The sequence below is a fragment of the Leuciscus leuciscus genome (genome assembly GCF_965113295.1).
Source record: "Leuciscus leuciscus genome assembly, chromosome: 16".
NCBI classification, from domain to species: domain Eukaryota; kingdom Metazoa; phylum Chordata; class Actinopteri; order Cypriniformes; family Leuciscidae; genus Leuciscus; species Leuciscus leuciscus.
In genome coordinates this window covers 37,012,301-37,029,825 of record NC_138740.1, presented here as the reverse complement: position 1 = coordinate 37,029,825, position 17,525 = coordinate 37,012,301, and the positions used below count along the sequence as shown (strand labels likewise).

The following is a 17,525-nucleotide window of genomic DNA, read 5'->3' as shown; positions in this document are numbered from 1 at the left end:
GCGCGCTCCATAACTTCCACCAACTCAGCGTACATGGGGCAGGATGGCTGACGAGGTTGAGGATCTGATTCATCCTCCTCAGCCATCTCTTGCCCAGCCTGAAGAGCACTCGCTGCAGTATCAGTAGGAGAATCTTCTCCGTCATCCACCTGCAGCTCACTCTCGTCAGCCGATGACTCGTCCGAGAGGTGAACAACCCTCTCGAGACTGTCAGCGAGCTCCATCTGGGAGCCCCATGAAGCGCGTCGCCGCTCTGCCTCGGCACGAGCGGGACCCGATCCGCGAGGACCAGATGCTGAACTCTCTCCCCTCGAGAAGAGAGCCAGACGAGAGCGGAGCGTTCTCATAGGAAAACACTCACAGTTTGCACAGGATGCTCCCTCGAGAGCATCCCGTGCGTGCTCTTCACCCAGACAGTACACGCACATCTCGTGAGTGTCACCCGGCGACAAATATCTTGGGCACGGGTCAACACATTTGACAAATTCCTTAGGACTTGCCTTGGACGTGCGTTTCATTTCCTTGCTGGAGTAGACGTTTTTAAATTACAGACAAAAACAGTCCCTGAAGACGAAAAGATGTTTGTCATTTTGGCAAGGCGCCCTTTTATACTTGCAGGTCGCACGTTAATCATTCACGTTAATGATTCACGGGCTGTCGCCGGTCAGCATGATTGCTGTGAGTTGATATTTGATTTCAGACACCTGTCACGCCTGAGGCGTTCCCCATAGCGTCATTCTGACGTAGTGTAGAGTTCCCTTTCGAAAGGGAACTAAAGTTTGCAAGATTAAATTTAACAATTTTTGATAAGTTTTTTATATGATTTTTAAAAGACAGTGTTGGATCTAATACAATGCCAAGGTATTTGAATTCGTATACAATCTGTAGTTCTTCTCGGTTTAAAAATATATTTGAACGAGTCATATTAATCTGCCGCTTAGAAAACATCATACAAACAGTTTTTTTAGGGTTCAGTAGTAGACAAGATTTACTGAGCCATTCCTGTACACGGCTCAGTACAGATGTAAGTGACTGAGAAGCTTCTTGAACAGTTTTTGCATGTGTAAAAATTACTGCATCATCTGCATACATTAAAATATTGATGTTTTGGCATACTGTAGGCAGGTCGTTGATGTATAAAGAAAAAAGAATAGGTGCAAGTATGGAACCTTGAGGAACACCTACTGGACATTCTAAATAGGGAGATTTAATGTTGTCAATTGAGACACAGTGTATTCTATTGGCTAAATACGAGTTCATCCAGCTGATAGCTTGATCGGAAAAATTGAAATTTGTTAATCTAGACAGGAGCATCTGATGATTGACAGAATCAAATGCCCTTTTCAGATCTAGAAAAACAGCACCGACAACAGGATGAGTGTCTAAAGAATGTTTGACCTTTTCCATAAATACATTTACAGCTGTTTCAGTTGAATGATGAGCACGAAAACCAAATTGCATTGGATGTAAAGGGGAGCCGCATATATTTAGATGGTTTATTAATTGTTTTGCTATCCATTTTTCAATAACTTTTGATATAACTGGCAAGATGCTGATTGGTCTATAATTATTTATGTCTAATCTACTACCTGATTTAAAAATTGGTGTGATTGTGGCCATCTTCCAGTCTGGTGGAACAACAGATTGTTTGATTGATAAATTAATCATATGTGTAATGGGGCAAACTAAAGACTCTTTATGCAATTTGAAGAAATGTGTGTCCACTCCAAACTGATCCTTAGCTTTGGAATTATTTAACTCATCAATGATGGAAACCACATCTGGTTCCGTAATGTCTTTTATCATAAATATAGGCTGTGTGCAGTTTACAGGAGAAAAAACACATTCAGGTGAGATGAATAATTGAGATATTTCTTGGACAGAATTTTAAAAAAATGAATTTAACTCAGACGCTAGAGTGAATGGATCTTTCACCACTACATTATTAATTTTAAGTTCAGTTAATTTATCTTGTTTATTCTGTTTGCTAGTTAATTTATTAATGCTTTGCCATATTTTTTTCCCATTCCCTTTTGCACTATCAATAATATTCATAAAAAAATTAGATTTTGCCTTCCGCATTATTTGTATAACTTTATTTCTTGCTGAGGTGAATTGTTGTCTGTCTGAGGTGAGGCCAGTTTTAATCGCCTTTTTTAGTAATTGATCTCTTCTTTTCATTTGCAACCTACAATCATTATGAAGCCATGGTATGGCATTGTCAATTGTTCTTCTATGCCTCACCTTTTTAATAAATGATGCCATAACCATTTTAACCTTGCTGTGGAAAATCACACTATTGTCTATAACATCTTCGCTTGCGATTAGATAAGCACAATCCTGCTCATTCAGGGCTATTTCCACATTTTGATGTTGACTTTTAGGGATTATATTATGATACAGAGAATTATTTGAAACAATAGAGTTGCAAGATCGTGTTTTCGTTAATTTTCGAGAAAAAAAGATTCCATTATGATCAGACAGACCAGTTAAAAGGTTGTAGGTTTTAATAATTCTTTCAGGTTTGTTTGTAAAAATTAGGTCTATTGTTGTTCTGGAGCGATTAGTTATTCGAGTTGGCGTTTTGATTAATTGTTCCAAATTAAAATAGTCAGTTATGTGTTTAAGGTTTTTCCTTTCTTTCTTATTATCCCAGTTAATATTAAAATCACCTATCAAAATTAACTCTTTTTTCAGATTAGTAAGATTGATAAGGGTTTTAAGATCACTATAAAAGTCTATTTTAGCTGATGGTTTACGATACATGCATATGACTACAAAAGTCATTTGTTTAGAAAGTATAATCTCTACTCCCACACACTCAAGGTTAATGTCATCAGACCATATAATCTCATTGCATTTAAGAGTGTCTTTAACATACAATATAACCCCCCCTCCCTTCCCCTGACCCCTATCCTTTCTAAAAACACTGTAACCGGGTATTGTTATTACTGCCTCAGGTGATGAAGAAGTTAACCACGTTTCTGTTTGAATTAAAAGATGCTCTAACTGTTCACGTTTGGGAATCATGCTTCTAATGTTTAGGTGTCCACCAAGTAGCCCTTTAGGTTTACAGCATGGATCCCAAATCATCTTTGCCTGATTTATAGTCTGAAAAATTCTTAATGCCCTATGTTTCTTGAAAACTGGGTTTTTGTGTTTGACTGTAGTTATCATAACTTGGTTGTATTCATTGCTGCAGTTTATACCTAATGAAGTAGATATCGTTTGGCGATTACCGCCTAAAGTCTGTGCTCCTTTGCTGGTACCTTGAGCTGGTCTCGTCATTTCTACGTTGGTGTCCGGGTGTTTCGAATCGAAGTGTATGTCCAATTGTTGGGCAACATGTTGACGGCGCAGACCCACAGGTGAAGCCGCTGCCGCGCCGCCGACCCGGCGCTTTCGGTCCACACGAGCCAAGCCCAAACCCGCCTGCGAAACCGACCGCACGAGCGGTGCGCTGCTACTACAGCGCCTCTGATCGGCATGAGCAGATCCCACAGACCAGGCGCACTGCGGCGACGACCAAGCGCGCCGCGCCAGCAACCAGGTAGGCTGCGCCGATGGTAACCATATTAGCTGCGGTGGAAGGCGGATTAGCTGTAGTGGTGGCCAGGTGAGCTGCGTCGGTGGTGGCCAGGTGAGCTGCGGTAGTAGCCAGATGAGTTGCGGCGATGGTATCCAGGTTAGTGGCGATGGTATCCAGGTTAGCTGCGATGGTAGCCAAATGAGCTGCAGCGGTAGTCTACAAGACGACGGCGATGGTAGGCCGGAGAGCTGCGGCGATGGTAGGCCGGGGAGCTGCGCCGATGGTAGGCCGGGGAGCTGCGCCGATGGTAGGCCGGGGAGCTGCGGCGATGGTAGGCCGGGGAGCTGCGCCGATGGTAGGCCGGGGAGCTGCGGCGATGGTAGGCCGGTGAGCTGCGGCGATGGTAGGCCGGGGAGCTGCGACGGTAGTATCCATGTTAGCTGCGGCGGTAGTATCCATGTTAGCTGCGGCGGTAGTATCCATGTTAGCTGCGGCGGTAACCCGGTAAACTGCGCCGATGGTGGCCAGAATTGCTGCGGAAACTGCCTGGGTTGAGATGATTGAGTGATAACAAAGCTGTTTACATCCATAGGCGGTGGACCAGGATTTGTTTCTACATCACCAGCCAGTAGCAAAATAGCTGTGAAGTATACAAATCCCATGGAAGGGCTGAGTGTGTTGATCTGCTGGTGTTTTGTTAAAGGGGGCCTTGCACGGCCATTGTCCAGGAATCTTGAAAACAGTAAATGTTGACTATATTTGGCTGAGTGGTAGACTTGATCACTATTATCGCTTTTAATACTACAAAGACGTGACACAATAAATATACGCTTGTAACAACGGTTAAATATAGAGCAATTTGTGGAGGAGACGGAGATCTTTTTGATGGTTTTCGAGATGTTTGATACATCCACGCAGGACCTGACTGACTGCGTGAATGTGTTGCGGCGGCCATATTGGAAGTCAAAGTCAGTTCCTGAATGAATGTAATTCGTAACTGTCAATGTGACGAGACAAGGAACTGTAACAAAGACGTTTTTGTCATATTAGTCATAAGATGAATAATGAAGGTGCATATTTTGAATGACTTTAATTAGCATAGTGTCATATGATTTAGAAGTCATTTATACCAGGAAAAGTAACTTTACTTTCTTCAATAACTGACGAAAACATTTATTAATCAGTTTTGGGAAGGAAAGAGATAATGGGCAAGATAAGTATTATGTTGAATATTAAACCGTTTCGTGTTTTTTTTTTTCTTAATGAGAAATTTAATGTTTTTATTATAATTCATGGGGCTAATGTTCAATTATTCCGAGTTATACATTTCAGACATCTTTGGTATTAAAACCTATAATGAAATCATTGAATTAAAATTAATAGTGTTTCTATTATTAGGCTTCATACCTTCAATTAAAATATGGGCAACTAAGTATGTATTCATAGGCCTAAATATAAAATGTACTTTTCACATTAATCTCTATGAATGGAGTTCAGCTTTGTCTTGTATAGTATCTTGAATAGTTGATTTAGTATTTTACATTAATGACAACTAAAAACCACACACACAGTTGAGAAAGAAAATGCATGTGTAACAGTATAATGGATCCGTGCGTCAGTTCTTAAAGTGACAGCAGCATAATATTCCTGCTGCCAAATTATGAAATATTTTTAATACTATCTATATGGCAGTTATCGACTTCAAAATTGTGGCCAGTGAAAATGCAGAGTGCCTAGTAACTTTGGAAAACCACTAATCACAGTGGCTGGTGAGCAAAAAAAGCTAATGTCAAGTGTAAGAAGTCAGAATTGTGAGTTACAAAGTCAAATTATGAGTAAAATTCTTAGTTTATAATTTGCAATTGCGACTTTATATTGCGCAATTCTGAGATAAAAAGATGTAAACTCACAATTGCAAGGAAAAAAAGTCAGAATTGTAAGATAAAAAGTCGCAATTACCTTTTTTAATTTTTATTCTGTGTTAAACAAGTTTACATTAATCTATTTTAAACAAGTTTCCATAGATTACGGACAATATGTTGCTGTGTTTGCAAGGTATGAACTACATATAGGTGTTCATCAACATGAATGAATGAAAAGACACAGGAAGTGGATTTGCGGCAATTTTTATTCATTGGAACAAAATAAAGAAAGACATTGTTTGCTTCATTGTTTGCATGAAAAACCTGCTCACCCCTGTTGTCAACGACAACGGCTTAAAGAAAAGCCCTAACAATTATTAATAGAGCGCAAACTATCAAATTGTATTTATTGCTATTTATGGTCAAATAATAATAATCAACACTCAAACAAAAACTGAGTTGTTTACAAAAAATGTATTGCATAATGTGCATGAGGTGAAATGATAGACAAAAGTATTTGTGAAATGTTACCGCTCATCATATCTGATTATTTCTGTTGTTGCTTTTATGATCTTTAATTGAACAGGAAAATCCTGATATTGAGAATGCAATTATTGTTTTACAAACTCATGAAAAACTAAACAGATGATTTATTTATTTATTTGAATAAATAAATATTTTTATTTTCTTCTGGAATATAATTTGACAATTCTTTTTTTGTTATTGCAGTCCTGAATATATTTCAAAATACACACACACACACACACTTGGGGTGACCCCGAATACTCGAAGATTTGATGCTTCAATAGGAGGAGCCTGAATCGACTACCAATCTCATGGTCGAATCTTCGCAGAGGTGTTATGAAACGAGGATCATGTCATTTTGGCTATATGGGGGTGTTCAATATCTGATTTCACATCTAACTACCAGTTTTTCTGCCAATAAGTTAATATAGCCTGTTATGATAATGCTGGAAATGAGAAAAGAAAGCAGCTTTTAATAAATATTTTTAACGTTCGTGAATAAATCCAGCCGCCCCCGTGACAGATTTAAGTTTCACTTTCCATGATCCGTGACCAACAGAGGAGCATCTTGGTGGCAGGGATTTAAATCTTTAACAATGTCTGGGATAAGAAAATCTAAAGTGTGGATGCACACCATCAGAAAGGATATTCTCAGAGGCTGGATTTAGCATCAGGAAAACCATGATCGCACTTCTGCCGGCCAACGTTAACAAGTTGGTTTTCCTCGGGACATTCTAAAACGTTTAACTTGAAAAACGTTTTTAAAACGCTTAAAGGGCACTTTAACGTGGCTTAATGTATATTAAGACAGTGATGTTAAAAGACCAAACTCAGTAAAGACCATACTAAGCATACTATGTACAGAAAAGCAGATGAGCGCATGAACGCAACACGTTTTCTTTATAATAGTTTCAAGTATAATAGTTTCCTATGGGAGGAAAATGCTAAACGTGTAGCGTTCATATACTGGGCTCATCTGCTTTTCTGTAGGATATATAGGCTATGCTTTATTAATAAGGTGTGTCTTAGGACATTAAGCCACTACGCGTTTTTCACGTTAAGCGTTTTAGAATGTACTTTATCCACACAGATTTTTTACAAATTTTCTTCTATATCTTTGTGTGATATTTTGTAAATTTTGGCTTTAAAAACACACACACACACACACACACACACAAGCAAGACTTGACGATTCTGATTCGACTATGAAAATCCTTAGCCGGGGAACACCCCTAATATATTCAGTACAGCGTGTCACATTGTAGAATGTGAAGATCTGCTGTATTCAGTGCATCATGAAGTAGGAGAGCAGAGAACAGCAGAGGAACAGGAAGCTCTGGGTGACACTCTGAGCCCCGTTACACAGGTTCCCCTCACAACATGAGAAGTTCGCAACACTAGGAACCAATGCCGTGGCGTCACAAACTGATTTAGAGACACAGCCTTTTACTACCAATGTCTGGTCTCCCAAAGCAGCTGATGAAAAGAAAGAAAACAATGGTTGATTCAGTCTAAGCTGGACATTGGTATATGTGATCTGTGTCAAATCCTTAAAATGAAAGATGAAAAAACAAAATGAATGATGATATTATTTTGACAGATTCTCACCTGTTGCTTTAACACAGCGGTCTTCAGTCCCTGAACAGCTCGTTATGTTTAAGCAGCTGTGCTCATCACAATAGAAACATTTCTTTCCATTGGGGACATTAGAGCTGAGATCTACATCAGGGGGAAAACAAGTGTTCTTTCATTTTGTTTTTTGTACAAAATGGAACATCTAATGAAACAACAATAATCCTTTAGAGGCTCCATTCAATCAATTCCTGACAGAAAATCAATCTACCCTGCTTTTTTTTTTTCTTGATTGAATTTCATATGGAGGTAAAATGTGTGTTGACTTTAGATTTGCACATGATCATTGAAGTACAATACCTGGAACATCTTTGGCATTACAAAGGTCAGTGTCACAGCAGAAGGAAGACATCTTTAAAACACTGAAGTTCATGGACCAGTTTTGACAGGCAGCAGCACAATTTTTAACACTCACTTTAGAAGTAATGTCACCTAAAAAGGGAAAGACTGGTTCAGCTTCACATTATTTTGATGAAAATTTACAGTGAGTTAAAAAAGAAACATGTATTATCTCACATATGCAAAACAATGCATTTTTTCTCATTTAAAATAATTTTGTTGTTAATACAAACTGTATTGATAGCAAAGCAAGAAAACGAATTACACAAATTAAATGCAAAAATTAAATAGGTGAATTTGTAAATTCCACCAGGAAAATTAGCAGATGTTATGTGAGAAGTAACATTTACACTGTCGCAGGACCAGTAAATTATAGCCGAATCTCCATCAGTCAAATGTAACAGTAAATGTCAAAAACAACACTGGACTTACCAATTTGTGTCACAGCTGTAGAACACTTGGATAATCCACTGGGACAAGTCAACTGTTGTACACAAGAACCCATCTGACTCGTGCACTCATAACATTTGAGAGAGTGTCCTTTAGAAATAAAACAGAAAGACAGTGAGTAACATAAGTTATTGGTATTTGTACACCATAATAATTCAAGCAATTTGTCTTCGTACCTGCTGTGAAAAGAATGAACAGGAGAAAAACTGAGATTTGCAGATCCATCTTTGATCAGGAGGAGAATGAAATAATGCGTCTGTTTAAGCACTCATTTTATAGCTTATCAAAAGGGGAGGATCTTCATGAGAAAATTATATTTTAAAGGTGACATCATGAAAATCTGACTTTTTCTGTGTTTAAGTGCTATAATTGGGTCCCCGGTGCATCTACCAACCCAGAAAACATGAAAAGTGACAACCCAGTAACTTTGTTTTGGTAAACCTTTCTCTTCAAGCATGTCAAAAAATAAGCCGATCAGATTCCGCTCCCCTTTCTGATGTATGAAGGGGATCTTATTATAATATAACCGCCCCTTAAAGGAGAACTCCGGTGAATTTTTAAGTTAATCTTGATCGTTTTACCTTTGTGAGTACTGTCTATAGAAAGAAAAAAAACGAAGAAAAAAATGTTTTTCCCCCAAACCACTTCAGCGGAAATCCCGCCCTGCAGCTGATTTCATTGGTTTAGGTTACAGTGACGGGTAGGTTTAGGGATCAGTGTTTGGTGTAGGCAATCTGTAATTGACATGACCAATGAAAACCTTAGAATCAGCTGCAGGGCGGGATTTCCGCTGAAGTGGTTTGGGGGAAAAACATTTTTTTCTGGCTACAACTGAGTTCCCACGGGACTTCAGCGCGAGACTACAGCTAGCTGTCTAAAACACTATTTAGGTGAGTTTAAACAATGGCTAAGTTGCTAAACGCATCTTGTTGTCATGTAAGGGCCCTGTTCATGTTGGACAGACATTTTAATTGCATTTTGTGTCTGTTAAGAGGCACAAAGACACTCTTTAGGTTTATGCCCCCATAACTGCCGTTTTAGCTGAGTGGGAGCTCTGGGCATTAACTGTAACAGCTCCGTGTTGCAAGCACCAATCCGGTTCGTTTTTTTTTTCTATAGACAGTACTCACAAAGGTAAAACGATCAAGATTAACTTAAAAATTCAACGGAGTTCTCCTTTAATATGCACGTTTCCATCCACGGCGACAACAGTGTAACCAGTTCTAATGCAATGGCAAAAGTTCGAGCAAAGCATGCAAACTGTTCTGTCGTTGGCTCGACTTCCTATTTATAAAGTCCCAGCCTCAGATGAGACCAGAGCAGTGGATTCATTTTATTTTCATCGGAAATCCCCCAGAAACAGATGAATCAATTGTAGTATTTCAACTTTTTTCTCGATATTTAACTAGTTTAATCTCGCATTATAATGACTTTAATCTCAAGATGTTTTTATTTTTTTCATTATTGCTTGGCCATTTTCCTCTTCCGTAGGCTACATGAGGGACGCGTATAGTATCCAACTGCAGAGCCGCATCGCTCATGATTGGAAAAGGCTGGGTTTCGAGCGCGACACGTTGAAAAAGCTGCGATGATCACCTGACGCATATTTAAATAGAAAAATTATTAAAAAAGCTTACTGTAAACAGCACGGAGTTATCACGTAATCTCCGTAAGAACTTTGATTGGCCCAAAGCAGACTTCTTACATCAGCGTGGTCTGACTTCGTACGTGCTCATACCGATAATTTTCAACATAGTGTCTAATGTAAGAAAACGTGTGTAGTGTTTCGCAATAAGTCTGTTACAGAATTGCAAACAAAGTTGACAATGTGTTTAAGCCATGGTTACACTGTGTTTAAGGTATGCTACAAGAAGTTTAGGTATTGAGGCTTTGGTCTAAGCATTCGGTTTTAGTGTGTAAGCAATGGGCAAAAACTGTAATACTGTGGTTACCGGGAGTGAGTGATATACACGCACGGGCTGGTGAGCAGCACACGCTGCTAGTGTTCAATAATAAATATCTAGTTCTGAGATACATCTCTATGTGTGTGTAGTTTAATAAATGCACTACACGAGAAGGAACACTACATGGTGTCAGAAGAAAGTCGTTTCATGAACTCATGAACCTGCATTAGACAGCACTGAGACACGAAGGAGAAAGTCGGCGCATCGTGACTGAAGTGAGTTTGCTGAGTGAAAAATAAACATGGATCAGTTCAGATTGCCACCCCCATTAGTCCTGTCTGGAAATACAGGCGAAAACTGGAGGAGATGGATACAGCGGTTCGACATTTACATGACTAATACAGGATCAGACTCAAAAAGTGAGAAGGTAAAAATAGCCATTCTACTTCATGCATTTGGAGAGGAGGCCTTAGAAGTGTACAATTCACTGTCCATTGAGCCAGAAGAGAACCATTGATTCCAATACTTGGTAAGGACCAGGCTGCTGGTCTTTCAAAGAGGGGAAGCTCATTTTCGGCCTACGACATAAAAATTATTCATTTATTTATACGTAAATTCTACGTTCCTTTTCAAGAAAATGCTCTGTGAAAAATGAAAGCTAAGCTAAGCTAAGCTAGCGCCGACCCTGTCAAACTAAAACAATGCATGCACTGAGACAAAAATGCATTTGCCCACCTATCTAAATGTAGGAAAGAAAGTGAATAAGCCCTATTTAAAAAAAAAAAAAAACGGTGGAGTGTTCCTTTAAGCTTTGAACTGCTTATTTAACAAGATGTTTGCTATAAATGAGAAGGACAATGTTCCTGATATGTGGACTAAATTGGACCTGTTAAGAGCTATATTTAGTGTTCTTATATCCTGTTTATAGCTAGTATTGTGAGACACCCCTCGCTGCAGCCTGTAGCGCGATCAGATCCAATACGTACCGGATGGTGGTGTGTTTTGGCGACGTCATAGACGCATGCGCAGTACCGATTTCTGGGTTATAATGCGCTGGTCTTAAGTGACATGTATCCTCAAAATTGTTGTTTTTTTAAACAACAAAACAATACAACATACAATTTTAGAGCCAGGGGAGCAAAGAAAACACACACACACACACACACACACAAATCTAAATAAATAATAATAAATCACAAGAATACAAGACCTTTGTATCAATCAAATATTTTGAAGACAGTACACAAATTAACAGTCTTAATAGCTTTTACATTAGTACTAGAATGAATAGTAGAAAAGTAATTTTCTAAAAAAAATTACGAGAAAAGGGGCTTTTTGTTAGAAAACTTACACTTATGGATGTGAAATTTGACTAATAAAATTAACAGATTAATTACAAAAGCCTCCTTAATCACATGGTTATCATACTTTGAATATCCAAAAATTACATTTTCAAAATGCAAAACTAAATTAGAGAGTACTTTTTCCTTAATAAACATAGACACTTCATACCATAACTTTTTCACATGACTACAATGGCAGAAGAAAATGTGGGGAACTGTTTCCAAGTGCAAAGAGCAAAACGAGCAACTTACATCAATGTCTTAAACTTACTAAGGAAATGTTTGACAGGGTAGAATTTGTGCAATATCTTGAAAGAGATTTCTTTCACCTTGTTTGTAACAAAAAACTTATGAGGTAATAACCAGACACTTTCTCAATCAAGGTCATTAACAAATTTAGTCCAATAAGCAATAGAGCAAGATTTGGTGACAACCTCCTTTAAAAATAGAGAACGAATAGATTTGTTATTGTTTTTGTACTGTAAAAAACTAATTTTGCCACATACTGTGTCAGCTGGGTTAATTATGGGCACATCAACTGATGACAACACACCTCTACATAAGGAAATTATACCAGAATTGATTGCTGAAAATACAAGAGCAAATTCCTTGGGAATCAGGAAAATTAAAATGCAGAAACTCATCATACGTCATAAGGTATCCTTGAGAGTTAAACAAATGACAAACTAAAACAATACCCTTTTCAAATCAGCTTTAAAAAAAAAATACTTTTGTGTTTATACAAAATACAACGATTATTCCAAATAAAAAAAAAGGGTGCAGAGAGAAGTTGTGCTTGTAGATCAGTTTCCAAGCCAATAAAGCTTGAGCATGAAAGGCAGAAAGTTTCACTGGCAATTTGTCAATTTTATAATCACACATTATAGTAAAAAAGAAAGACCCCCAAGTCGGTCAAAAATAAAATTAGGAATAAAATTCCACAAAGAAGGTTTTTTAACCAATTAAAAAAAAACAAAATTTTAACCAATTAATTTTGAGGGTGTTAGTATGCTCAATATTGTATTGAGATGATAAATAGTAATAAGTAATTATTGATGAATAATTATTTACATAAATGTGATGCTTAAGTTATCCTAGTTTCTCTCTACATACATGCAAAATAGTTAATTTTACAACATTTTAAATCACATGATTTTAAACCTAAATTTGATGGATTAATAGCATGCCGTCACCGCAAGTATTATTATTATTATTATTTTTTAATGCGTGCATATAGAACATTTTAAAATTAAGCCATTTTATTTTATTCAGGCCATTGCTGTTGAGTGGAAGCAAAACTGAGTCAAATAATTGTCTCTGTAATTTTAATCCTAAAGCTACAATACAATATGGTCTGTAAACAACTTAACATACCAGTACACATTCAAGGGAAAATGCAAAAATAATAACAGCATCAAGAAAAGAAATCTTGTCAGATGTCAAAAAAAGAAAAAAAAAGTGCTTAAAGATATTTTGTCTGGTAAGAGTTCCTTCTTTAATGGCTAATTTTTCCACAGTGATCTATACTTAAGGTTCCTCTTAATTTGCTGTTCAGTGTCTGTAAGACATGTACGTCCATTAAAAAAAAATAAAAATTAAAAAATACTGAATTTAAGTTTAATATACAAACTGATCACATCACTGATCAACTCTCTTCTAGTGCGCATGCATATATGACATCACCAAAACACACCACGCATGCGCGTAACAGCGTCCAGTACGTGTTGGATCTGATCCAGCTATGTGGCTGCAGCGAGGACTTGAGTATTGTTCCCTGAGGAAAAGGGGGATGTTGTGCATTTTGTGATGTAATTGCATATTGACTCCACTAGAGGTCCGCCTTGTTTCTTACAGTTTTTTCAAAATGCTAACACACTAAAATGACATGCACAGCACAATTATTTAAACTGACACACAGAGAGAAAAAACTCTTCTCAAGTCTCCAAAAGTCTAAACACATTTTCTGCTTTACACACATTTTGCGATTCAAAATTACACTTTTTAAATGCACTGTTCTCTGCATAAGACACAACAATCTGACATGAAGTCACATGTTTGCCATTTCAAAACACTGCCATTCAAAATGACACTAATCTGCCAATACATGAGCCACCCGGTCAAACACCTCAATGGTTCATTATTAACACTTCAATCTTTTTCAGTTTACTGTTCTTTTGTGAGCATATTTTTGTTCAGTCCAATGTAAATATATCCACTTGTTTGGTGAAAAATAAATGTTTCAACAGCATGTGTGTGTATCTGCAAATATTTCTGTGCATGTGAACAATCTGAAGAATTTTATACAATTTGAACTATTTTAGTATTATGGCAAAGCATATAAAGATGATAGTGCTTTTCATTATGTGGTTAGACAAAAATCTGCTAATATGAATGAAGTGTGTGCCATTTCGTGCAAAAGTTTGATAATGCTATGTAGTTTTGGTTGCAGTGCTTCATTTTGCAGGATATATGAGGTATTTTGCAGTTTGGGTGTGTCTTGTGAAAGTATTTTGATAAAACCAGCCTAGTTTGCAAAATTGTGTGTTAGCAACTGGAAAAAACTGTAATGTTGTGGTTACCGGCACTGTTAGACTTTTCAAGGGTTTTTTACAGTAACTTACTGGCAACACTGTTGCCAGTAAGTTACTGTATTAAGATTTACAGTACCAAACCGTATTTCAGTTTTACAGTACATGGTGTAATTGTGTAATACATTACTGTAAAAACGAAGCTAATCAGTACACTACTGTAATTATTTTTTTTATTTGTACTAAATATAAATTAGATTTCATAATTTTGATATATGATTAATTTTATTTTTATCCTACATAAGTACTATTGACATACAAACCAATTAGACAAAGTTATCACAAAATACAATTTTTTTTATTTAAAACATTTCATATCACAAAATAAACAGTATGCCAATGCTGGAAATGATGTGTGACATTTTTACACATTAATGGGTGAGTTTAGGGATATTGTTTTTTGTGTTAATTTTAACTCATTCATTGTGTTAATGATTTTAACAAAATAAATATGTCAGAAAGGTTAGCACAAAGATGTGTAAACGTGTTTTTTAACACATTTAACACAGTGTAAATTAACACATTATGTGCTGTCCTTCACTGCACACATTGTTAAAAACATACATAAAATCATAAACAAAACGTTAGCATTTGACAAAATGAATGTAGTCATTGGTTGTTTAGCTTATACAATTATTATAATGAAATATCAACCATTACGTTCATAAAACTGCAGAATATAAATACATTTTTAAGCAGTCAAAAAGGAAATGTCCAACACAGGACAAAACACAGTTCTTCAACATCAGAATGTTCCCTGGTCTGTATGCGTGTCCACAAACACAAATGTACTCAGTCCTTCAGAGGAGATCCCGGTTCCAACACTATATAAAACACACACAGAGAGAGAGAGAGAGAGAGAGAGAGAGAGAGAAAATATTAGTGTCAAATTATTTTTAACCTCCTTTTTTTTTTCATTTATGTCTAAAATATTAGAAAAAGTGGTGTCCGCTCAACTGGGCTCTTTCTTGCAACAAAATGATATCTATGAACAGTTTCAGTCTGGATTCAGACCGCATCATAGCACTGAAACTGCGCTTGTTAAAATCACAAATGATTTACTTTTAGCTTCTGACCAAGGCTGTATCTCAATACTAGTTTTACTTGATCTTAGTGCTGCGTTCGATACTATAGATCACACATTACTCTTAGATCGACTACAAAATTATACTGGTGTTCAAGGACAAGCATTAAGCTGGTTCAAATCATACCTATCTGACCGCTACCATTTTGTCTATTTAAATGGAGAAAAATCTATCATAACTCCAGTAAACTATGGAGTGCCGCTGGGATCTGTATTAGGCCCTCTGTTGTTCTCAATATATATGATGCCACTTGGAAATATTATAAGGAAACATGGAATTTGTTTCCATTGTTACGCTGATGACACTCAAATATATATTTCATCACGGCCGGATGAAAACGCTAAATTATCCAAATTGACAGAGTGTGTTAAAGACATAAAAGATTGTATGACGCGTAATTTTCTTTTATTAAATCCAGACAAGACAGAGGTAATACTTATCGGTTCAAAAAATGCCAGATTAAATTTTAATACTTACAAATCCTAAATTCTGTCCAAAAATGCTGAGATCCATAGAGAGAAAGACTGAAATCGATGATTTTAGCCCATTTCAGCTTGTCTGCAGTGAAGGAGTTCCTGTTTGAGACAAATACACAGTAAGAAACATGCAAGAAATCACTGATTGATGATCGTTCTCCTTCCTACAGTAGTTAACTCACCTGTGCGCTGATATTAGGACCTTCCTGGTCAGGTGGGACTGCAATGGTAGAGTCTTCTGCCTAATAAAATATCAAAATAATGCAAAAATATAAACTTAAGTTGTTTAGAATGCTAGATTTGGTATGAATTAATTAGTGAGAGTTTTACTGCAGTGCTTACCTGGATACATTTAATCTGGTGAGACTGAACAAAGAAAATGATTATTGCTGTGTAATAAATATAAAGTTAGACATGATGCAAAGGTCACTTATTTGATATAAAGTTAGCCAATTTTATAGAGATTTTATAAGAAATTGTAAGCTACCTAGTCTGCACCAGTGGCTCCAAAGCACTTTTCACATATTGCTAATCATTTCAGCAAACTTATCTCAAAATATATCACAAATGGCCTACCTCTGGAATCTTGCTATAAGTTTGTTGCAGTTGCCTTTAAACACGTCACATATAAAAATGGAAGTAAATATTTCATTTAAAAAAAAACTATAATATGTTATAGTTTGCAAACTAATTCTTAAACTATAAAGGTTCTCATCAGTAGGCCAACATTATCTATACAACCAAAACAGAATTTCACATTAGTTAATTTATTGTTAATGTAAACTAAGCGTTGCTCGTTGGCATATTTTAACTCGACAATTCAATAATCTAACAAAGTCTGTAAAATGAAACGTTAGCGCAGTTTACCGTGGTAAAGTTCGTTACTGCCATGTTGACGAGTAACGTTAGGCTAACGTTATAACATAGGTTAAACTGGGCACAATCCTGTCAACACACACAGAATGTTTTTTTTTTACCTTGCTGGTCTCCTCTCTCTCTCTCTCTCTCTCTCTCTCTCTTCCCCAGGCCAGACACGAACAACGCGGTCCAACAAAAGACAGTCAGTCAGACCCAGTGATATTACACTGGATGCTCCGGTGCGACACGACAAATCCCAGACAGAGTATAGTGATGCGCCGTTATATTTCTGACGTACGGTAGGCTACTCCGAGTCCAAGCGCTCACGTTATTTCTGACAAGGGACAAACAGGTTTGCATTTTGTATTAATGGTCCGGTCGCTTCAATGTGTCCAATATAGACAGACAGCCTCTGGCTATTATAGCGTTGTAGACACGCGGTGTAAGGCAAAAATTAGGAAATAAAAAGCGCGATGGAATGGTGCCAGCCAGAGAGACCGTTACGTCAAATACAGTAGTATACAGCAAATTAAAAAAATACAGTAAGTCTCTGTATGTGGTGTTAGACGTCACAGAAAATGCCCATGATGCAATGTGAATCAGTTATTTACTGTAAAGAGAAATAGCAGTATAATACTGGGGGATTTAAAGGAAATTGCCTAACTGTAGAAATTAAAGAAAAGTCTAACTGTGGGGAGTGACTGATATACATGCATGGGCTGGTGATTTCAGAATTTCATTTCAGAATAACTAAACCAACATTTGAGATGCTGTGCAATGAAACTGATCCACTAGTTAGTCCAGTTATCCAATCACATCCAAAGTGGGCATTGAGGGATTTATCTGTAAATGTGTCTCCATCGTAGTTTATGCGCATTTCGTCTAATCGGATTTAAAAAAATTGCAATTGCAAAATCTTCAAATTATGTGTCTG

At 37.0% G+C, this 17,525-nt stretch overlaps 1 protein-coding gene and 1 long non-coding RNA gene across 2 annotated transcripts; both read right to left on the bottom strand.

Moving 5' to 3' along the window:
- Positions 1-6,988: 6,988 nt before the first annotated feature.
- LOC309476909 (urokinase plasminogen activator surface receptor-like) lies at positions 6,989-8,422 on the bottom strand. Its single transcript, XM_082140069.1, has 4 exons — positions 8,320-8,422; positions 7,849-7,980; positions 7,525-7,635; positions 6,989-7,392 (listed from the first exon to the last, which is right to left on the bottom strand). The coding sequence occupies exons 1-4, from the start codon at positions 8,390-8,392 to the stop codon at positions 7,202-7,204; spliced, it is 507 nt and encodes a 168-aa protein (XP_081996195.1). The 5' UTR covers positions 8,393-8,422; the 3' UTR covers positions 6,989-7,201.
- A 6,493-nt stretch (positions 8,423-14,915) lies between these two features.
- On the bottom strand, positions 14,916-16,135 carry LOC309478490. Its single transcript, XR_014199011.1, has 4 exons — positions 16,076-16,135; positions 15,916-15,975; positions 15,735-15,832; positions 14,916-14,996 (listed from the first exon to the last, which is right to left on the bottom strand). It is a non-coding gene; the product is annotated as an uncharacterized lncRNA (long non-coding RNA).
- Positions 16,136-17,525: the final 1,390 nt, after the last annotated feature.